Source organism: Channa argus, chromosome 2, assembly GCF_033026475.1.
Source record: "Channa argus isolate prfri chromosome 2, Channa argus male v1.0, whole genome shotgun sequence".
In the NCBI taxonomy this organism is placed as follows: domain Eukaryota; kingdom Metazoa; phylum Chordata; class Actinopteri; order Anabantiformes; family Channidae; genus Channa; species Channa argus.
This window is the reverse complement of record NC_090198.1, coordinates 2,515,859-2,539,681: the sequence shown is the minus strand read 5'-3', so window position 1 is coordinate 2,539,681 and position 23,823 is coordinate 2,515,859. Positions and strand designations below refer to the sequence as shown.

General features: G+C 39.0%; 1 protein-coding gene and 1 pseudogene across 4 annotated transcripts; both read right to left on the bottom strand.

The window, feature by feature from the left end:
* On the bottom strand, positions 1 to 410 carry LOC137109101 (dynein light chain 1, cytoplasmic-like; annotated as a pseudogene).
* nadsyn1 (NAD synthetase 1) lies at positions 367 to 22,100 on the bottom strand. Of its 4 annotated transcripts, XR_010912268.1 has the most exons (22): positions 21,165 to 21,835; positions 20,268 to 20,328; positions 19,983 to 20,099; positions 19,673 to 19,726; positions 19,436 to 19,525; positions 18,426 to 18,477; positions 18,244 to 18,332; positions 18,017 to 18,134; positions 17,706 to 17,837; positions 17,430 to 17,501; positions 13,561 to 13,685; positions 13,396 to 13,444; positions 11,180 to 11,282; positions 10,610 to 10,778; positions 8,370 to 8,505; positions 8,086 to 8,192; positions 2,784 to 2,915; positions 2,543 to 2,612; positions 1,497 to 1,625; positions 1,043 to 1,219; positions 733 to 819; positions 367 to 416 (listed from the first exon to the last, which is right to left on the bottom strand). XR_010912268.1 is itself a non-coding variant. In XM_067494488.1 (21 exons), the coding sequence occupies exons 1-21, from the start codon at positions 21,940 to 21,942 to the stop codon at positions 784 to 786; spliced, it is 2,103 nt and encodes a 700-aa protein (XP_067350589.1). In that variant the 5' UTR covers positions 21,943 to 22,100; the 3' UTR covers positions 652 to 783. The 4 variants fall into 4 exon arrangements, 3 of the variants coding, with proteins under 3 accessions (XP_067350589.1, XP_067350576.1, XP_067350597.1); XM_067494488.1 differs by lacking the exons at positions 367 to 416; positions 21,165 to 21,835 and adding an exon at positions 21,858 to 22,100 and having other exon boundaries at positions 652 to 819; XM_067494475.1 differs by lacking the exon at positions 367 to 416 and having other exon boundaries at positions 652 to 819.
* Positions 22,101 to 23,823: the final 1,723 nt, after the last annotated feature.

Genomic DNA, 23,823 nt, shown 5'->3' with positions numbered 1-23,823 from the left:
AGGAGGGAGTGTTTGGATTTTCAGCCCGAATTGAACAGCAGAATGGCCACTTACCCAGGTAGAAGTAGATGAAATGCTTCGTCTCATGCGTCACATAACTGCCAAAGTTTCTCCCAACAATGCAGTGCGATGTGGGGTTGTACTTCTTGTCAAACTCCTTTTTGACATAGGCAGCGATGTCCTTTTCAATGTTGTACTTCTCCTGCATGGCACAGTCTACTGCATCCTGCTGCATTTCATCACACATGTCTGCAGTCTTTATTACTGCTCTCTTGTCAGACATGTTGGCCTCTTGACTCTTGTCTCTCAGCTAAGTTAGAGTTTGATCAAGTTTTGAAGTTTGATTGAAGTTTGATCTGACATGTCATCCAGTGCCACCATCACTTCGGTTTTACAATTTGGCTTATAACCAAACACTGCAAACAAATGACATTGACATCAGCCTCAACTGCTTTTTGTTATATGTGAATCTGTAAAAGTTAGCATGCTACCATTACCATTACCATATAAGCATTTTTATTTCACAGTCAGAAACTGTAGTTGAAATAGAATGGGGATAAATGTTTACATGTTTCCTGCATTCTACATGGACAATGATCAGGAATGATCCCTGCCTATTCATAGCAACCATTTGGAATGATGACATATGGATTGACAATGGTCAGTAGTCTTTTAATCAACTTCACACAGTTAAAACAATTTGTTATATACTCTGTAAACTCTTTGTTATACATTTCTCTGATGTATTTTCACTGGACACTGAAGTGTTACAGTAGGTTTTTCTTATTTCTTTGGGGCATTTGGTGCCATCTGGGACACCTGTGGGAAAGAGAGTGAAAAATGGAAATTTGTTTAGAAAGCTTATTCACAGTATACTGTGATCAATGTCACCACCGTTTACGTCCAGTTCTACCAGGTCAGAGTTTTAATAGATCCTCTTGACCCTCATTATTCCTTTATTGCCTTTAATTTACACATCGTTCAAACTAATTCTAAGAATAACATTTTTAAAAATGGTTCTGCTTTGAGCACAGATCGCTACCTGGCTGTCGATGCACCTGAACTGCCAAGTCCAGCGTGTGTCGTAGAGGAATGGTCGGAGGTCAAAGCGATTGTCGTCAGGACTGTAGCTCTCAGCATGGTAGGAGGGTGTCACCGTAGTCATCTTGTGGCGGTTCACCGCGTACATCCTAAAAAAGTGCTTCACCTTCTGGGCCACCTGAAGGTGGAAGAAGAAGTTAACGAGCAAAATATGACTTTGTGATAGTAGCCACCGATAAATGCAGTATATATATAGATATATAGATTGATAGATAGATAGATCTATTGGTTTAACCTCCTTTAAACCAATTGTGTTGTAAAAAAAGAAAAAAATTAAACTTGCAAGATTTTTTTTGGGGGGGATGTAGAATATTACACTTCTGGAGGATTAACTCTTCCCACCCCAAAACAAGCAAACAAACAAACTAACAAAAAACAGAAGAATGCTGACTGACCTCTGTGGGTGAGAACGTACCCTTCCACATATGAATGAGTTTACAGAACATACTGAAGGGGCCGCACTTGGAGATCTTTCTCAGTTTTCCAATCAGAGATAACTCTGAATAAGTCATCCCCATGTCTGCCTGAGGAGGGAGGAGGGGTGGTGGTTCAAAAAAATGGAAGAAAACAGGAAAGAGAGGATAGAAACCCGAGGCAAAAGTCCAATGATTCTGTGCAGCCATTGCTATCCTGGAACGTAGCCCAATTTGGACAAGAGGTTTTTCTTGAGAGGAAGCAATGCTCTTTTATTATTTCTGGTTTTTCACTCTCTATTAAAACTAACAGTCAAAACTCCTCAATTCCCCCTTTGCAAACAGCAACACTGTTTTCGAATGGAAACCATTTGACTTCCGTACGGTAGAGTTAGAGTTAGAGTATTATAAGCACACTGTTATTTCATTCTGAATGCTTACTATAAGTTAATACTTTAACAAGCCTAAAGATTCAGAGAAACTTGTAAAAGGGTAAAACTGATTACTCAGTCATGCTAATGTTTGACGCTTCTTTAAGGGAACAAACAATTTAGTCCATTTCTGACAATTTTGCTAACGTTGAGATATAAAAAAAATATAGAACATATTCTAACATAATTTTTACATGGTATCCGGAGATACCCATCCACTCACCCATCCAAATAAATGAATTCAGATGCACAAAGCAAGGTCCATAAAGACATGGATGGGTGAGTTTGGTGTGGAAGAACTTGACTGGCCTGCACAGAGTCCTGACCTCAACCTGATAGAAACCTTTGAGATGAATTAGAGCAAAGACTGCGAGCACTGTGTATTATGTATTTCATAAACACACTCCTAAACCTCGTGGAAAGCCTTCCCAGAACTAAGGTTCATATAGGTCTAAAGGCAGATGAGCGAATACTTTTGGCAATATAGTGTTTATACTAACAACTCTGAAAGTCAGGGAGTAACACTATCTGAACAGGCCAACTGGAAGATTACACTTTAGACATTCTTTCGTCCTAAGGAGGGGACATATTCCCTACCTCATCTGTCTGTGACACCTGTCCATCTGTGAGTGGCTCCAGTTCTGCTGTGGGTGGAGCTGCCAGGATGCTACAGAGGAAACCAAAACGAGTGACAAACAAATTAAGGACGAAATGCTGAAATGTATGGTTTATAGTATATGATGTAAATACATGGTGCTGCTATTTTTAACAAGTTTCCTGGCAGATTTTTGGTGTCTCTGTTATTAGTAGTACATTTGTTAGTCAGAAATCTTGTTACCCTCTGAGGGCAGTGAGCTGGAAGTGCTCAACACAGTAATGGAGGAAACTCTTCAGGTCTGTCTTGCTGATTCCTCCTATTGGGTTGATGTCAGCACTGGAGCAGTCATACTTGGTGAAATACCCTGTAAGACTGAGCAGGAAAAGGGACTTAGTGGTAAGTTTGGCTACTCTCCATAAAGATGTGAAAATTATTTCTAGTCGCGCTCCTTTATCCTTAGTAACTAGTGCTTTGTATGTGCTGATTTGCCAGTGAACAAAACACTTTAGGCCTTATTCACCAACTTTCCATTGGAAGAAATTTCTTCTTAAAAAAAGATTCTGACATTCACTAATTATTTGTTATTTGAGATTTGTTCTCACACCAAAGACCTAAAGATTAAACACTTACACACATTTGCTTGCTGACTTGTTATTTTTTATTTCATAATATTTTTAATATTACTTAGTTGTTTATTTATTTACAAACTATTATCAATAAATACGGAACTATTTGTCCCAATTTAGCAAATGTGCTAAATTGGGACAAATAGTTCCATGTTTTTAACTTAAAAACTTGCCCTGACATAAACGTTTTATTTTTAAGAGCAAATTTACTCCTAAAAAAACATTGGTAAATAATGTCCAATGTTTTTGGTAAAAAGCCTCCTTGTGTCAAACATTACAGACAGTAAATAACCAAACACATCCGTGCTTTCTGTCCAGGTAATCCTGTGTTCTTACAACTCACATTACTGCCAATCTACCACTCATGCAAGTAGCAATGCCATTTTATATTCAGGGGCTCATTGATTTAGGGGCTCACTTGTGGCAACGTAGAAATAGAAAATCTACAAGAAGGTCAAAGTGTCAGAGAAGCTGAAAAAGGACCTTCAGAAAACACCTGTTCAAACTACCTAACACACTGAGACTCGAACACCTACACACAAGATGAGCAAAATAGCATATGCAGTCCAATGCAGTAAAGAGTGTTCAGAGCTCTACATTGGTGTGAACATAGAGCCTTTATGCAAGCAGATGGCCCAGCACAGGAGACACAACCCCTCAGGACTACAATCAGCAGTTTACCAACACCTGAAGGACAAAGGACAATCGTTTGAGGAGAACAAGGTACACATTTTGCACAGAGAAGACAGATGGTATGAGAGAGGACATGTAAAGCCATTTAAGTTCACATGGAGAGAATGTTCACATTCAGAGGAGGCGGCCTCAGGCACAATCTGTCTCCCCATTTTATCCATCCCCAGGAAGTTTAAGACCACTTCACACAACAATCAAGGACACCCCTAACAACCCCATCCTAGGGGATTAAGGGTGTTTAGGGTCATAACCATGACATCTCTATGACTCCACCCTGTTTTCACCTTCCCCAATATTCAACTTTCCACTTTATTTTGATAGTGCCAATTCACAACTAAGTAATTTCAAAGCAATTTACAGATTACAGTCAAAATTATCTTTATAATTTTTTATTTATAATAAACTTTATAATAATTTCTTATTTGAGATTTATTTTTATACTAAAGACCAAACACTTACACACATTTGATTGCTGATTTGTTATTTTATAATAGTTTTGAAAAGTCAAAATTATCTTTATAAGTTTGACTTTAATCTGTAAAGAGACATCTATCTGTATAGAGACAACCCAACAAATCCCCCTTGCGCAAGCCCAAGGCAACAGTGGAGATCCATCTAAAGAGTCTATAAAGTGGAGATAATGTGTTCCCCCCCAAATTTTGCCTCAGATTGAAGGAGCTGCTTGGATAAATATAAAACGTTTCCAACCAAGAAGAAAGAAGTTCAGCTGACATGACATAACCTTTGGATAACCAAACCTTGATAAACGACCATTGGTGGAGGAAGTACAGTAGTTAATTTACTGTACTTAAAGTTACAATGTGCAACATTTTTCACACATCAAAACAGTGAAAGTTCTCCACATAAAATATAACCTATTTTAAAGTCTATAGTAGTATATATGAAGAACCGCTATTTTACATGAATAAATATTATATTATTGGATTGTAAATAATGTGTTTATGTTCATTACTTTAATGCTATAGCTTAGCACTCTTAGACACTGTTTTGGTTATCATTTCTTTTGAATTTAATTAGTAATAATAAAAATTTGAGGATGACACTGTATTGTGTAATAGTATTTTTCTGTATTTCTATCTGATGGTGAAACAAAATATACTTATCAAATGCATGTCTTAAGAGTCAAAGTATAATGTTTCAGAAAATGGAAATACGTAAAAAATACTTAAGTATACCAATTAATTAAATGTACTTAGATACATTTAACTACTAAACGCAGCTGAAGCAATTTAATAAAATAAATGTCTGCTTCAGTTTTTGATAAATATGTAAAAATCTTGGGAGTGATGTCTGAATTTATAACAATAGTGAATTCATGTGCCAAAATTAAGGTCTAATAATAGAGCTTTAGCATTCAGCTCTATCCATTTAATCATCATTTACTTGACAAAAATACTGAGGAGTAAATGGTGCAGAGGGCAGTCAAACCCACAAACATACATAGTGTTAGTTTATAAACTGTAGTATCCTACACATTTCCCTTACAGAATATCATGTCTTAGTAGTTGTATTATCATTTGACATTCCAACAATCGCATCAGGTTCAAAGCTCGGTCTCTTGCCTACAGGGTGATCACCTCATTAGCTCCTGCTTACCTCAACTGCCTCATTCAGGTCTACAATCCTTCCCGTCCACTGCAGTCTGCCAACGAACGTCATTTGGTGGTTCAAGCACCGCACAGAAGACACCAAGCAAAACTCTTCAGCGCAATGATCCCACGATGGTGGAATGAGCTACCAAACTCTGCACACTCAGCAAACTCACTCCCAATATTCAAAAAACCGCTGAAAACAGACCTTATCCTCATCTTCCTATGCACTTAAATCCATCAAAACAAAAACCAAAAAACGTCCTTTCTGCTCTTTCTTGCACTTGCATCTCAATGTAAACACTTTCCTTTGATGTCTTCTTCTTGATTTAGATTCTTGCTGCCTTGTACCTCACTTGTAAGTCGCTTTGGAAAAAATCGTTTGCTAAATGACTAAATGTAAATGTAAAATTTAAATGTAGATATGGTCAGTGATAACTGGCCCAGTGTGAACATGGAGACATAGTTAGTATGGCTATATGGCAATTATTTTGCTGTAAAAACAAATGCAACCACAAGTGGGCACAAGCCAGTGTCTTTTTGTGCCAGTCCCAAGTCTGGATAAATGCAGAGGGTTGTGTCAGGAAGGGCAACCGATGTAAAACACATGGCCAAATTAAAAATGCGAATCATGACAATGACTTCCATACCGGATCGGTTGGGGGCCGGGTTAACAACGACCGCTATCGGTGCTGTTGACCTACAGGGTACCGGTGGATATTGGACTACTGTTGGTCGAAGTCGAAGAAGGAGAGGAGGAAGGTGTGTTCGTAGGCAGAGAGAGAAACGGAAGGGAACAGAGGTGATGAGAATGTAATGGGCTGACTTGGTCTTCAGGACAGGAACGCAGAAGGACAGATGGTGGTAGACTTTGGTAGACAAAGAGGATGGAAATGGCTGTAGTGAACACTTTCTTCCAGAAGAGGCAGGAACTTAGGGTGACATATAAGAGCGGAGGTAGAAGCACTCAGGTGGACGACATCTTGTGTAGACGCTGTAATCTGAAAGAGATCAGTGACTGTAAAGTATTGGTAGGGGAGAGTGTAGCCAGACAACACAGGATGGTGGCAGGAGTGTGATGGGAAGATGGAAGGAGAACTTTGAAGAGTAGATGAATGAGGAAAATGAAAGGGAATAAAGAGTAGAAGAGGTGACTGGTGTGGAGCAGGAAGTAGCAAAGATTAGTAAGAGTGAAGTGAGGAGGACGTTGAAGAGGATGAAGAGTGGAAAGGCAGTTGGTTCTGATGACAAACCTGTGGAGGTATGGAAGTGTCTAGGAGAGGTGGCAGTAGAGTTTTTGACTAGTTTGTTTAACAAGATCTTGGAGAGTGAGAGGATGCTGAGGACTGGAGGACTGGTACCAATTTTTAAGAACAAGGGAGATGAGCAGAGCTGTGGCAACTACAGAGGAATAAAGCGGATGAGCCAAACAGTGAAGTTGTGGGAAAGAGCAGTGGAAGCTCAGCTAAGGGCAGAGGTGAACATTTGTGAGCAGCAATATGGTTTCATGCCTAGAAAGAGTACAACAGATGCAGTATTTGCTTTGAGGACGCTGATGGAGAAGTACAGAGAAGGTCATAGGGAGTTGCATTGTGTCTTCGTAGATTTAGAAAAAGCGTATGACAGGGTGCAGAGAGAGGAGCTGTGGTATTGTATTATTGGACGTCTAGAGCGGCAGAGAAGTATGTTAGAGTGCTGCAGGACATGTATGAGAGCTCTAAGACCGTGGTGAGGTGCTGTAGGTGTGACAGAGGAGTTCAAGGTGGAGGTGGGTCTGCATCAAGGATCAGCTCTGAGCCCCTTCTTGTTTGCTCTGGTGATGGACAGACTGACAGATGAGGTTAGACAAGAATCTCCCTGGACTATGATGTTTGCAGATGACATTGTTATTTGTAGTGAGAGCAGGGAGCAGGTGGAGGAAAATCTAGAGAGGTGGAGGTCTGCTCTGGAAAACAGAGGAATGAAGCTTAGCCGCAGCAAGACAGAATACATGTGTGTCAATGAGAGAGACCCAAGTGGAAGGACGAGGTGCAATACTGGTGAATACTGGTCATCTCTTCAGTCCCTCTCTGGAATAATAAATGTCTCTCTTTACAAACAGGAAAAATCCAACAATATTGATGATGCTCAAATGTGCAGTGTCAACTCCAGTAGCTGTGGTTTAACAAGGCAGCGTAGTGTGGATACAGGTCCACACCTGTAAACTAAATGGTATGTAGGATCACTTTAGACTCACTAAACGTCCCATAACTAATATTAATTGTAACATCCTGCTGACACTCTTGCTACTCTGTGAGGCCCAATGCTAAAGTATGTGACTAAAAACATTTAAGACCGACCCAATCTGAATTTAAGACATTGTAATACTTTGATTACTACAGAATTTAGTGTTAGGATAATAAACAATGTTACAAAGCACTGATTTTTAGGCTTTTTAGAGCAACTGAACCTTTCATTTTGAAAAACAATTGTTAAATATCCTACAAGTGCTCAATTATAGCTGAATTCTTTGTGGAATATTCCCACAGAGCTTATTTTTGAAGAAATGTAGTCTATTGCACAGGTACTCGGGTAATTCATAGTTACATCCTTACTACAGGTGGAAAGTAATACCTCTCATCTACGTTGGCTGAGCCCAGCACTAGTAGTCCACCCGGCTTACCACGCACCCACAAACTCAGCTGGGCAAAGAGGTAGGCCAGGACCATCCTGACCCGAGCCTGGATATCCACAGATATACAGAGAAAGTCAATACAAACTGTGGTACTGAGAAAAACTCCTTCAGTTAAACTGCCAGAACATGTTTGTGAGCTGAAAAAAGCTGTGAGAGTGAGGAGTAAAAAAGAGAAGAAGCGAAAAAGCTGTCATGATGGGAAGAGTGTGAGCAAGTGCCTGACCTGTATGTTCTGCAGAGCCAGGTTTTCTCGGTGGCTTCCCCCGTTTGCTCGAAACTGAGGCCATGTGCCAGTAACCACTGAGAAGATACCCAGAATTCCTTTCACTGCCAGGTCTATGTTAATATTCATGTGTGTGCTGCAAAGAAAAAGATACAGGTCATGAAAAAGTGTTTCCCCAATGAGAATTGCTCATTAGAAATACCAGTTTATCCACCTTTACCTCAATGGGCTAACACAAAAAACAATGTTCCTGTTGCTGGCCAGTTGAAATGGAGCTACATCATAACGCCTACCTTTCTGAACACTGGAGCCTGACTGATCCCGGATTTCTATTTTGTAGATTAAACTGTCTTACACACTGCATATATTTCTCTTACATGTATTTTCACATTTTATGTATATGTATACTCTGTTATCTTCTGCATACAGAGTAAATTATACTTTACATGATATGTTTTAATTTTTGTCTGTCATTAAATAATTTTATTGTAGTTGTTTGTGTATCCATTCTGGATATTTGTGGTCGATCTAAGGAGCCCAAACTTTTTCTGTCAGAAAATAAATCATTTACTACCGAAACCCTAGGGTCTTTAGGGATTTTTTATTTTTTGACATTAGCTAAAATCTGAAAGCCACTTCCTGTCTCAGTTTTTACCAAGGAGCCATGATGGCAGGTGTTTGAGGATGGAAATACAACACTGCAAGGACCAATTACTATGTTCAGGCTACTTTCTGAAGGCGCTCTTATCCGATTTGTCCGTTCAGTTGACTAAGATATAAAAAATTGTAAGTGTAAAAAGTGTAAACATACCAAATATGTAAATGGCCCTGGATCTAACAAATACATGATTTCTGGCTGGGTAACTGCTGTCAAGTTGAGATCGATTGTTTTTTTTTATTATTATCCTACTTCTGTGAGCATGCCGATGTTGTCTGTTGTCATCAGTCTGTATCTTACAGTCAAGTAAATTTAACACGGAGAACAACAGAGGCAGCTTATGAGACTTGGCTGTCAAACAAAGGACAAAGTAGTTTTTATTAGAAGTATGACACTGATATTGACCGAAATCTGCACATAATGAAGTAAAGAATGTCAGTGGTGATACATGTCACTTGCAGACATTAAACATCCACACAAAAAGTTTATATCTGATTAACAAACCTGAACATTTAAAGCCTGGGATCAGGGCCTGAAATACAGTTTTTGAAATGTTGGACAATTTTCCCTTAAATGCTTCATATAGGGGGGATTTGTGAGCCTAACTACAGGTTTTACCAAGTGCTATTCTCACCTCAGATTGTGTTTAAGTTAGCTTTAGAGGTCCTCTTTTAGAACAGTTTTACTGATTGATTTATTGAAATGATAAAAATAACTTCAACTGTTGAAACTGAAGTGAGACCACCCAATAAGATGTCTCACTCAGGTTGCAAGTACAAAAAAACTCAGTCCATTCTGATTTTCCATAAGTGTTACTAAATTAAAAAAAAACTTAGGCTTTGCTGTGTTGAAGCTGTGACCCACCAAATTTATTAAATGCGTTAAATAATTAACTGTTTGAAGGTTTTTAAAACAGTCACAGGAATAGTAAATGAATACAGATCAGAAATAATTAATAACTTTTTAATGTTTTTTCAAAATAACTGTTAATATTAGTGTAACATTGCCTCCACTTGTAGAGGTGATCATCCACTAATTGCAGAGTCAGTGGTCAGATCACTTGCTCCTTCTGTCAAATAGTCCTTTAGACACTGAAACCCAGTGTCTGCCTGCCTACTAAATATTTTGTCTCAGCTGCATTGGGTTACCTATATTTTTAAATGTGTGACTTCCAGTTCAGTTGATGTAGATACCGTATAGATGTAGATTTATGTTGTATGCTCTCATGTTCATATCAGTAAACTTGACTGTCTATGAGCAGCCTTGTGGAGAAAGGGGGAGTATGTGTGTCTAGTGTGTTGTCATTATTTTTCATCCCTGTAAAAGTGTGTGGGAACTCACCAAATTAAGTGCTGGATTATTGGAATTCATTGAAATTATGTGCAATTTCCAAAATCACAAAGAAAAATTTTGGCAGTAGCCTCAGTTTTCAGTGAAAGTGACATTACAGTCACCTCTGTCTTGGCCATTTTTAAAGTTTGATTGTACACAGGCTGCCTGACTAACAGGTAAAATAGTGGATTCTCTAGCACCTCTCTCGCTATTTCCTAGCAAAATTCCTTGAAAGTTAAATCCTGCCTACCTGCCAATCTGATTAGACAGGTCTTTGGCTCTGCTACATGTGTCCTCTGAGGAATTCTCACTAGCCATGTAGCAGGTGGTAAAGATGCGCCGACACAGCTCTCTGGGGTTCCGAGGACAGTAGGAGTCGTCTCCAACCACCCTGCGAACATCGTTCAGTACCTGGCTGTCTGAGAGGAGGACAGAGAGAAGGACAAGGGAAATAGTAGACTTTTGATCCATTAGAGTGACGAGAGACAAAAAGACATTAAGGATTAAGGATATTTAAACACCTGCAGCTCCCCCTCTAATTAAGGGAATGTAAATTAGAAGAGGAAAAAAGCAGACACTGAGTATAACTGAACTACATTGTGTGTGTTCATGAAAGAAGAAACATGTCAAGCTTGGCTCATTTTTGGCTGACAATGGTGTCCACAAAGTAGACACAAAGTAGGAGGCATTCAGTGTTAGTTTGGGCCATATCATGAGATTATTGTTACCATTATTAAATGATAATAAGTGAGAATACTACTACTCTTTACACAAACACACATAAATAAATCACAAGCAAAGCAAATGGAGTCATACTCACTGTTGTCCTCAATGGCCTGGCACAGCAGCACACACATTGAGTGGACAATGCAGGCAGTAGAGGAGCTGTCGACACCTCCACTTAGAGGCAACAAAAAACCAGCCTGGAACATAAACCATAGATATCTCAGACACCAGCAAGTCACAATCTAAGTATGTATTTATTTTCCTTCCAAAACAGAGCATGTTTTATGTGGTGGATCTCAGCAACAGTTTATCTGGAATATAAGTAAATATGGGGAGGACCTAGTTTGAAATAATGATATACTTCAAAATCCATGGAGCTGTTTTATAGTAATAAAGAATTCTGTTTGAATGGATCCAAGGACTCTGGTTTGCTGTCCTTTTTTGAGCTCAGGCGCTTCAGTATTTACATACATGGAATATTCAACGGTTTTTCCACAATTATAAAGTGCAGCACAGTGTCTTTAAGAGAAGGCTGCATGGTGTTGGAGTGGTTAGCGATGCTGCCTCACAGCTAGAAGGTTGTGGGTTCCACCTGGGTTTCCTCTGGAGTACCCGGTTTCCTCCCACATTCCAAAGACATGCATGTTAGGTTAATTGGTGTCTCCAAATTGCCCGTAGGTGTGAATGTGAGTGTGAATGGTTGTCTGTCTGTGTTGGCCCTGAGAGAGACCGGCAGCCTGTGAAGGATGTATCCTGTCTCTCACCCCGTGATAAGCTCCAGCTCCCCCACAACCCAAATAAGATAAGTGGTGACAGATAAAGGATTGAGGTCTTTAAGTCTAACTATCCATCTTGTTCGCCTAAATTCAGAAATGACACCACTCTGCTCCACAATAACCACCAATCATTTAGAGTATATATACACACACACTTCAGACTAGTCAATAATAGGATATTCTCTGACAGGACTATGACACACTAAGCCACTGGTTGGCCATAAGCCCATCTGGTGAGAGAGAACACTGTAATCAGCTGTTCAGCTAAGTAAATTGGTCTACATATTAACAATTCTGGTACAATTTACAACTTGTTATCATACATATCCTCAATAGAAATAGTTATACACTATCTTCAGCAAGAGTGTTGTTAAAATGCAAATCTAACATTGCTTTGTTTATAGATTGTATATCCGCAGTTCAAGGGCAGAATGTTCTTCAACCGTCAGCTGCAGTTGGTGAAGTGTGTTCAATTCCGATTTCTTGGTCCAGACAAAAGGGGACGTGAGCAGACGGTAAAGTTGGTCTTTGACACCTCTACTTCATTGCCTTCAGTTAGGTGTTACATTGCCCCTCTTTGCAGACAGGGGGTTAGCAGAGCACAGTGCCATCTGGCCATTCTTTCCAGTTTTCTTGATGATTTCAGTGGTTAATTTTGTAAAAATTAAGTGCTTTACAATGCAAATTCTGAAGTATGCTGCAAGTGTGTTAAGAACATCTCTCAGCTCCTGCCTTAAAATTTACTTGAAATAAGCAAGAAACTGATAAAGTCAAAACAATAGTTCTTATACTGTTAAATGTTGTGCACTGTCCAGACCTGTAACATGACTGAGTTTTTAATTTATCCTGTTTTATGGGCTGGTTTCATGTGTTACTTTGATGACACATACATGTAATGATTATGCATGCACTTGGATTGTTATATGGTAAATGGTCAATGTTCTTCACTTATATAGCGCTTTTCTACCTATTGTCACTCAAAGCGCTTTACACTGCTTCTTATTCACCCATTCACACTCACAATCACACACACACTCACACACCGATGGGGCTGCTATGCAGCTGGAAAACACTCACCGGGAGCAACTAAGTTGGGGGTTCAGTGTCTTGCTCAAGGACACTTCAATACATGACTGGAGGAGCCGGGGGTTGAACCAACAACTGCAAGATTGGTGGACAACCGCTCTACCTTCCTGCGCCACAGTGTGTACGGCGAAATACACATGTATGTGAGCAGTACACATATATATACACATATGTGTACATGTATGATTTTCAACCGGATTCAAAAGTGCCATTATGTTAAGAGCATTGTTCCAGTGCAATCCAGCAGCAGTATATCCATGGATATACATTTTCACATATAAAAAGTACAATTCAAAAAGTATTAATATATTACAAGAATGTCAAGGAAAATTCAAACAAACAGGATGCACCTGACCACAATACAGAGAATCACATTATAAAGCATCTAAATACTTTGGACAAGAGGGATAAACCCGTTTAACTTTTAAGTAAATCTCAGCTTACTCACCTGTCCACTTCTCCGCAGGTAGTCCCACAGCCAGCAGGCCGGACCTAGACTAAACAACATGGGAGTCAACTGCTAAGGGTTTTCCTGATTAACCAAAGCTAAAAGATGATGGTTTCAAGTCATATTTAAGAAATACTATTTTAATAAATTACACTTATCTTGTACCTGATCTCTTCCTCTGGTGTATGGAAGTGCCACGTTATTGGTTGGTGGGTTGGGAGGTAAATATCATCCTCATTGGATAATGAGAAGTCAACTTTTACTCTCTGACATGGTTTGGGTTCACTCTCCTGCAACAGGAAAGTAAGTGTAAGAATAAGAGGAAACACAGAGATGAGACCAATATCTAATCTCCCCTTTATTTCTAAAATCCTTGAAAAAGTAGTTGCTAAGCAATTATGCCACCAACTGTAAAGATTTTCAGTCAGGATTTAGAGTTCATCGTAGTAAGGAAACAGCACTGGTGAAAGTCACCAACAACCTTTTTGTGGCTTCAGATAATGGACCATGTTAGATCTTAGTGCTGCATTCAACACCATTGATCACAACATTTTATTACAGAGACTGTCACATGAAATTGGGAATTAAGGAACTGCAGTAGGTTGGTTCACATCTTATTTATCAGATAGATTCAAGTTTGTTCATGTTAATGAAGAATCTTTCACATAAACAAAGGTTAGTTATGGAGTTCCACAAGACTTAGTGTGTTAGGACAAATACTTTTTACTTACTCTCCTTTAGGATACATTAATAGAAAACACACACAATTTCCATTGCTATGCTGATAACATCCAGATATATCATGCCTACAAGACTTAAATTCAATTAATTTTCAATTCAACTTTATTTATATAGCACCAATTCACAACAAACTAATTTCAAGGCACTTTACATAATAAAATCAAGACTCTACAGATATGTAGAGAAAACCCAACAAATCCCCCTTAAGCAAGCAACAATGTAGGCAACAGTGGAGAGGAAAAACTCCCTTTAACGGATGCAACTGCCAGCAGAACCAGGCTCAGCAGAACTCCGTAAAGCGCCTGCAATAAACCCAAAATGCTGCTGCAAAAGTACTTCCTTACAATTTCAACCTCATAGTCAGTAATGTGAACCTAAAATGGGATAAATAAAACACAAATTGGTTGCTAAGCAACATTAGTTGAAATGTACGGTAGGCACTTTCAGGGGAGATGAAAAAACAAATAAGGGCAGTATAGGTAATCCAGCTGCAGATTAAATTTGGTCTGAAAGTGTCTCTGTTATGTATTTGGTTAACTACATATTTTGGTTATGGCATGTTTGGGTTTGTGTAATCAGTATTTGTATGAGATGTAGTATAAAATGTAAAAAGTGGTTTGTCATAAACAGCATGGTATGCTAATTAGCCTTGTGCATGTAGAGTGATTTGTATGGAGTGTACATGTATTTACCCTGTATTTCTTTTAAACTTATTTTAAACCTGTAGCATTGCTGTGGGATTAGAGAGCCTACAATGTTGGTGACTATAGTTTAATGTTACATTGAATTTTCCTTTTCACATTCTCTTTGTAAGGTTATCAACCTGTTTCGACTGCTTTGAGACTGTACTGTGCATTGATCCTGTTTCAGTTTTTAGCCAGTTTGTTACTGAAGAAAGCTTCAATAAACAAGGCAAAAGTAGAAGAAACCCAGTTGTTCCTGAGTCTCCTGTGGTTGGCCTGTAGTTGTGCTCTTCCTCTCCATCTTCCTCTCTCAGTCTCCCCATCTAAATCCTTTTCTTCAGGGTTTCCCACCTTTGGAGCTGTGTGTTTCCAGTGCAAAGCTACTGGTCCTACCAACCTGCCCCATGTTTTTCTGTTGCTTCTTGTTGCTTATTTCTTTCCGCTCTCCACTTTCCACTCACCCCAACCGGTCAGGTCAGATGGCTGTCCACCCCCAGCCTGGTTCTGCTGGAGTTTTCTCTTTCATTAAAAGGGAGTTTTCCCTCTCCACTGTTGACTAGGGCTTGCTCAAGGGGCATTTGTTGGGTTTTCTCTCTATATATTTATAGTCTTGACTTTATTGTGTAAAGTGCTTTGAGATGACTTTGTTGTGAATGGGTACTATATAACTAAAGTTGAAAGTTGTAATTGAAGACAAAGACACAACAGGAACAATCTAATTTAACAGTACGACATGATATTAGCAAATATGTTGTGTAAACAAACAAAAAATGCAAGAAAAGTTAGAAGCAAAGAGCTGCACATGAACTTGCAGGTTAATTTTAAGTAAGAGACAACCTGGGACAACACAGTGGTAACTATTTCTAAATATTTCTTGGAAGCTAAATTGATAGACTATTATGGGCAAGTGGGTGAAGCATAACAGCACGAACAGACATCCATTCAATTATTAGCTTTAATCTTTATATTCGGGGTCGTAGGGGCTGTCATTGGTCGAGATGCAGAGTATACTCTGCACAGTCTATGTTAAGGTCAACACAGAGAGACGTTCTCACATTTACACCTAATAGCAATTTAAAGTCAATTTACCCCGAGAACATGTACAGAACATGTAAACTCAACACAGAAGGGCCCAAGCTGGCAGGTAGATTTATGTTTCAATGACCTTATTTTTCAACAGCTACTTACAGTAAACACTAAACGGCCTCATTAGGAGCTAAAAGCTGACCTTGATTTATTAATATACTGTTAAATGAACGTTCTAACTCAGAGACTGAAAATAATGATAATAAAGACAAAAATTAGCGGTGGTTTTACTAGAGGGGTTGTCTCTGTTTTGGGATATTTTAGGACTACAGAGACCAGTGCAAACTGGTTGTTTAGAGGTGTTACAGAGTGAAACCTCTTAAATCTTTGGGTAAACACAGCAGAGTTGTGTTTGTAGTTAGTAATAGCTTACTTATGTTCTAGTATTACACAACATTGCACAATATTAGTGAGGTATGTTGTTTTGCAAATTATTACTGTATTCTTCAGTGCAGAGGAGATGTGTGTACATCAGTATTGCCAGAACAGAACCGGACAGGTTGACCTGGTGACCAGGATTAAACAGTTCCCACTAAGAGTTAATATTAATAATCTGAAAATCAGTATGTGTGAGAAGACTCTTGGTTTGGACTAGGAGAAGCACAGGATATGGTGTTAATGTAAGAGAGAGAGATAAATTAGGAGAGTTCTTGGGGAATGGGGGTCTGAGCAGGAGCAGAGGCGAAAGACTGTTGATCTGTTCCGACTCACACACTTTCTGCAGATAGCTAGGTGTTTTCTGCACTATACCTTGTATGTTAATATTGTAATAATAAATGCATAACTGAACTATACTGATGTGTTTCTGTCTTTACACTTGCCCACATTGCCACCACATGTTGAAGCCTGTTTTTTCACACTGACTAGCAGAAATCCTCCACACTGAGAACAGTTCGTATCATTTTGGCCTGTCATCAATTTCAATGCTGAAATTAACATTTGTTAACAGCAGTGTATCTAAGCTCCTGTCTCACATTTAATTTGCAAAAGTTCAGTGCTAGATGATCAACAAAACCTGTTACATTCACACACAATACACACACCCACAAATTTTAAAAGTTGTAGAAAGAGACAAAAGTCTCTAAAAAGCTACAGGTAAGCATTTTTAATATGACTTGAGAATAGTCAACATCGCCACTGAAATGTATAAATATGCCCCCTTGTACCTGTAATATACAATAAATTAAGATTTTACCCACCACAAATAAATCAGTATTTTGCAGACTGTGTACTGTTAAAAAGGGTTTGGTGTTCAGTGTGACCTGAAGGGCTGTGGAGTGTAAAGAGTGAAGCAAGTTGCATATTGTAGCTTTAAGTAGGATAAAGCTGTTTTTAGAGAGTCATACATAGTTAATTAACATTGAATGCAGAGGATCCCAGTTTAAAAAATGTGATTATGGCATCCCTGACATAAAATGTTTTGTTATATTACCCATTCAATACTTATTTCAGCACTGCTTGCAGTCTTCCTCATGCACACATGAATATTAGTTTGACACATAATGAAAAGGGGTTGTGTCTCACCATGTGGGGCTGGCACAGTTCCCCTCTGTAGCTACGTACATCTTCAAGGTCAACTGTGGCTGTAATCACCTCCTGGAACAGAAGCACACAAAGATTATTTTTGCGATCTTTCGGTGACATCATCTTTGCTTGTTCAAACACTTAAATGAATAACTGACCTGCTGACCTCTGATAAACACAGCACTCATTAAATGTGTCCACTGTAACAATATCCAACAGTGACATTTGCAGGTGTGTTTGGAGCCCGGTTACATTCTTTTATATGTGCATTCTTACCACATCATTGAGGGAGAACTGTGCTCCCTGTGCCACAATGTCTCCATTGATGGCCACCATGGCACAACCATCATAGTAAACACGGTCTCCATCGCAGCCCCTCTGGTTGGCGTACAAGTAGATACCTCCACTCTGGAACAACACCAACAAACTGAATGCAGTAGTGACTGATCAAACATCTGTAAACTAATAGTAGATGTACAAACAAGAAATGTACAAACATTACAGGATTCTATGGTGGATTTAAGTCCTACATTAGTGGTACAGCACAGCTCTATGCTGATCTCTGCTGTTATAAAATCTCAGAATACCTTGGTGGTGGCTGACTTGATCAAGCTGACCCTCTGGTCAGCTTTGCGGAGCTCATGGTGGCTTGCGGATGAATTAGTGAAGATCTCGACCCCATCCAGACCCATATTAATATGTGGGCTGAGGGAAATTGAAAGGACTCAGTCATCAATTGTTAGGACCATTTCTGACACGAAACCAAAAGCTGCAACACTCCAACATATTCTCTACAGTCCGCGCTTTACTCTACCTTCTGGGATTCCAGAGCTCCGCACATATCTCACTGCCGATGCAGGTGTCCCTAGTGGACAGCACACAGTCACCGAATGGGACAGTCTCCTGATGAACACGGAAAAATGTTTGTGTTACTCAGTGACAAACTGATCAAAAATTCTTAGCTATATGTGACTGATAACAGTGTACTTTTGTTACCTGGCCTGTTACCTCCAGGATAATTCTGGGTAGGAAATACTCCTCTATTTTCCTTGAGAAAACAAACAAAAAAAGATACTTTCACTACTGTCCATATAATTTCCAAATGTGAAACTAAAAACAAAAATGAATACAAACAAAAAAATAAATAAATCACATCAGCAGGAAACAAATTTTTAATTTTTTAAATTCATTGTGCATGTTTTAATTGTCTCAGCATAGAAAATGAGACACTGTGTTTTAGTGACACCATGAGATATTTATTCCTAATAGTAAGGTTGTGAGGTTTGATCATTGTCCAAATTCCAAATAAACCTGAACACTCATCGCTGAATAGTCTACAAGCTTAATGCAAATAAGGTGGGACTGTAACAAGTTAAGGCTTCAGCATGGTTTCCCACATCTTCTAGTTCCCATTTACATCTAACTGTGGGTGAAACAAGTGTGTTTCACAAACACACCATGCATATTACAACAGAAGCCCTGAAAGGCAAGTGAAAAGAAAAAAACGTTGATGACCCTTTTTTTCAAATCTGATCAACATTTTCTCTCCTGTACCTCACTTGTAAGTTGCTTTGGATAAAAGCGTCTGCTAAATGACTAAATGTAAATGTTGTGGCCAAAATACAGGAAAATTGTAACACGCAATTTTTGTAAGTTAGAATTAAAACTTATAAAACTGCTAAAATCATGTTTAATTTCTTCCAGTTTTACCACTGAGTAAAAACATTCCATACACAAATGGAAAAAAATGTAACTTAGCTTTCAAAGTCTGAAAGTGACCCTAGAGTAAAATGGTATCTTTGTGCTTATCTCTGCCTGTACTCAGTGACTCAAGTTTAAACAGATACTGTTAAATAAATTAAATAAATTAGCAGACAAAATGTTTCTGTACATCCTCTACCATCATAAGTTATATGTTCCAGAAGCAGCCATGCAGCCCAAGCGATGACACTACCTCCAACATCCATGCCATGCAGTCTCTGGTAGAGATCTGAGTGATGACCAACCTTAAATGGTTCCAAGGTGAGAACCACCGCATCTCTCTGTAGTTCCCATGGTTGGCCATCACCATCTTTGGTCTTATCAGCAGTATCTTTCTACAGCATGGAACAAACATGCAGAGTGACTGTTTTCAATCTGCCAGCTGGACAGCCAAAATATTTTGTCCAGTCCAGTTATAAAAAATTAGAAAAAAAAGAAAAACAGGATATAATTTATGAGACTGGTCTGATGTGCTGACGTACCTGTTGAGAAACAGGACCCTGCAATTGTAGCGCACATTGCGATGCATGATGGGCCTGCGAGAAACAGAATCCAAATACTGTGAAATGCAACAAAAATGTCAGGTTGTAGCACATTTGCCCTGTCATTTTAAACACTGAATGAGCAGAAACCACTGGTCACTAGTGCTCAACCGTTTAACTGTTTATAGTTGGAAATACGGTCTTAGAGATAAATTAACCTTTGAGAGAAGTTCAGTTATCTCCTGTGGACAGAACAGCCAAAGTGAAGGCCGCTTGTGGATTGGTCTGAATGTTTGGATGGGTTACTCACATTCCCACATCACAGATGATGTCCTGGGTGATGGGAGATTCCAGAAGCTTCCTCAGGACCTGAAAGCTGTGGAGCAATGTGTCCGACTCATAGAAGTGATCTGCACAGCCATACCCACTATTAGATATGTAGTAAAAAGAGAAGGCAGTGCAGGTAAAATCAAATTGAACCTCAAAACTTTGCTAGTGCTGGCACTTTACAAAACCTCTAAGCTACAAGAAGGCACCAATAAATGCTGGTAGCCCTGTAGTTGATGTTTTGAAAGCCAAATAAAAAAAATCTTACCATATCTCCAGCTCTGGGCCCAGTCTGTATTTGGCTTCATTGCACTTAGCAATCTCAATACCTGCAGAGAAAGTAAGTAAATTAAATTGTTATATATATCACCTTTCAAAAGCAGAACATCAAGAAGTGCCTCATAACAATATCAGTCAGATAAATCACAAATTTGGCATTAATGTCTAGAGCCATGTTTGGTGAAAACACATAATTTCAGCAGGAACACCTCACATCCACAGTCAAACATGGTGGAGGCAGAGGTGGTAGAGGACTGATGATTTGGGATTTGCTGTCCCAGGAACTTTGTACTCATTGAACTTATTGAGTCGACCATGAACTGCACTCTATACCAGTGTTCTAGAGGCAAATGTGACACCATCTGTGACCTGTGCATAAGCGCATGCCCAAAAATCTCAATGAACTAAAGCAATGTTGTAAAGTAGAACGGGCCAAAATTACTCCACAACGATGAGAGAGACTGATAAAGTTATACAGGAAATTATTACTACAAGTTATTGCTGCTAAACATTCGCAAGTTACTGAATCATGGTGACTTAGTATTGCCTACATGTTCTTTTCTTTTGGCTTCATTTTCGTTAAATAAATAATGGCACATTAAACAGTTACAGTATATGTTGTTTTTCTTGAGGTTTTTTTTGCCTATTACCAAGATCAGATCATTTTTCCTATGTTTTTACATAAAAAAACTGTGTTAAAAACGAGGGTACTAATTATTGCAGCTGATTGTAGATGTACTAACGACGTGGTCTGAGGAGGGAGGGAATGCAAATTTCGGCAGGTAAAGAAAAACCCCTGTAGAAAAATGCAGCCACGATTCATTTTCTTGTTAAAAAATAACTTGGGAACTGAGAATACTGTAATACTGTACTGTAATGCTGATACCTTTTTCACTTCCATAAACTAGCATTGGCATGAGTGCATTCGCCATCACAGAAGAACAAAGATTATATTGTAATGACGTCTTAAAGGTCTTAGACATCTTTCCTCCAGAGGTTTTAGCTCCAGCGGTGCAGATTTCTGCAGCATCCACAGTGGGACGTGCTTGAGCGTTTTTTGCAGGATAAAACGAGACATGTTATGACACCGATATAATGACTCGTGTTATAGAACAAAGGTCTTACCGTGGTGTAATGTTCATCTTCAGTGAATTTGGAAGGAAGTAAACTGTTGTATATTACAGAGAAAAAAGTCTCTTTTGATATTTAACGCAATTGTTGTTTTCTAGATATTTCAGATCTGTGTCCACTCAGTACACGCACATACCCAGGGTTTGGATAAAAACATTCAATATGTACGAATAAGGTGTAACAGATTTTAGGCTTCAAATTTTGTCGAACACACTAGATAAACATACTTAGGATCTTTGAAACAGTGTTTCGTGCAGCGGACCAGATTATTATTCTTGGGTCTGGACAGTTCGAATAAGAGTCTATAAGTATTAAGGAAACACGAAAAATGTAGCCAAGCGAGATGTGCTGATTTTTAGGGTGGTCATCGTGTTGTTTCTGTTCTGTCATCTGTGTATCTTTCGTCTTTCTGGAGCTGGAAGAGTTTCAAACCCACATTCCCACTTACTCCTCAGGATTCTCTCCAGGTTGCCTTCAAAGTCCAGAGCCCACTGGTTCAAGGAGCAGGTTGCAAGTGTCACTTTTCGGCCCATTTTCTTGGCGTCTCGCAGCTAAAACACTGAGTCCGTCTTGTCTGCGTTACACAAAGCAAAGGACATATGATCGAAGTTTGTAAAAGTACTTATCTTATTGACCAGTCTGTCCTTAGCAGTATTCTGGATTGTGTGTATGTGCTGCCTCTTCTTCTGCTGCAGTTTCACAGTGTGAGTACGTTTTGCTGCCCTCAGCAGGATGGTGGCAGAATGACGCTATGGTTGGCAGACTCCTAATGTACAAAGTCAATTCAAAGGTATTTCTACGTATTGGGTTAATAAGCTTTGTATTGATGCTGTCTAGGACAGTCTTCCTGTCTTCCACGATAATTAAACCCCTAACCGTTTTTTAAGCCACATTTATGTTCTTTCATGTTCCATATACTAGATCTGCCTGCAGATTGTTTGAGGGATACTGTTTGCTGATTACCTCTCTGTGTTAGTGTGATTAATGAAAACCGATTTTAGAAGAAATGATAATAAGGTTTTGGAAGGTCAAATCTGTACATGAATTAAATTTACCAGCCTCAAAAACCTTATTTATAAGGCACATGTGGAACAAATTTTGACTTGTCTTGTTCATTCATCCTACCAATGTGGCAATTGTGGCACAGGAAGCTAGAGAGAGGCCCACCAGTCTTACAGTTTTTGGTTCAATCCCTGTCATCGGGTCACATGTCGAAGTCTCCAAGACACTGAAGCCCAACTTAGTTGCTCCCGGTGAGCGTTGGTCAGCTACATAGCAGGTCCCCCATTGGTGTATGAGTGTGTGTGTGAATGGGTGAATAAGAAGCAGTGTAAATAGGTAGAAAAGCACTATGTAAGTGCAGAACATTTACCAACAGAATCAAGTTCGGTGGTGTTTCAAATACAGGTTGTGTACTTTTTTGCTGTTGTTCTTGGTACACTAATTATATTGGAGTGGTGGAACTGCAGGTGAAAAATATAAAACTGTACAGTATTTAATCTGGTTATCATGTTTTATATTCCATACGCCAACTAACATCAGTTGTCAAATACATGTAGTGAAGTATAAAGCATTTCATTGGAGCATGGTGATACAATAGAATAACTGTATGTGTTGATTTAAAGTTTAAACTCCAGGACAACACATTAGCACCACAAAGATGTTGAGGCATCATGTTTAAAATATTATTTTTTATATTTTTCTCCAATTGCTCCACTGTGTTGACCATGGTGGTCTATCTTTGTGTACTGTAACAGAGGGTTTATCCGTTTTTAATGCTGATGCTGCCAGTTGATAAGTGCATTGGGAAACTACCATATCTATAACATTATGGACCATAAAACAAGAAAAATGAAATATAATACTGCATATCTAAATCTCTGGTTACTAAGTGGAACTACATAATTCATGTAATTCTCTGTGAGTAGTCCCCTACATATAACACTTTTCATTCGATTAATTGTTTCTGTAAAACAATTGATAACAATGTAGGAACCCTGGTGGATCAGTGGTAGAGCATTACGATGGTTGGGATGCAGAAGGCCACAGGTTTGAATCCCACCGCACCAGGTGTGGTCCCACCCAGCCAGTCCCGAACCTGGATAAAATGGGAGGGTTGTGGCTGGAAGGGCATCCGGCGTAAAAAACCAACATGCGAACATGTTCTGCTGTGCTGAGCCCTGAAGGGACAAGCTTATATGAATCATAGTTTCGTTTGAAATCCAATGTGCTGATGGTCACTGTTGGAATATTTGTTGTAACGCAGTTCAGCACACATGGATATATGTGTCTAACTATTATTTTAATTCAGATTATCCATATAGTAGACCACATTGTAGAATATAAAACAGCATCACCATGGCCATGGTTTGTACTGAGACTCAAAACATGATCAAATTCAATGGATTTACACA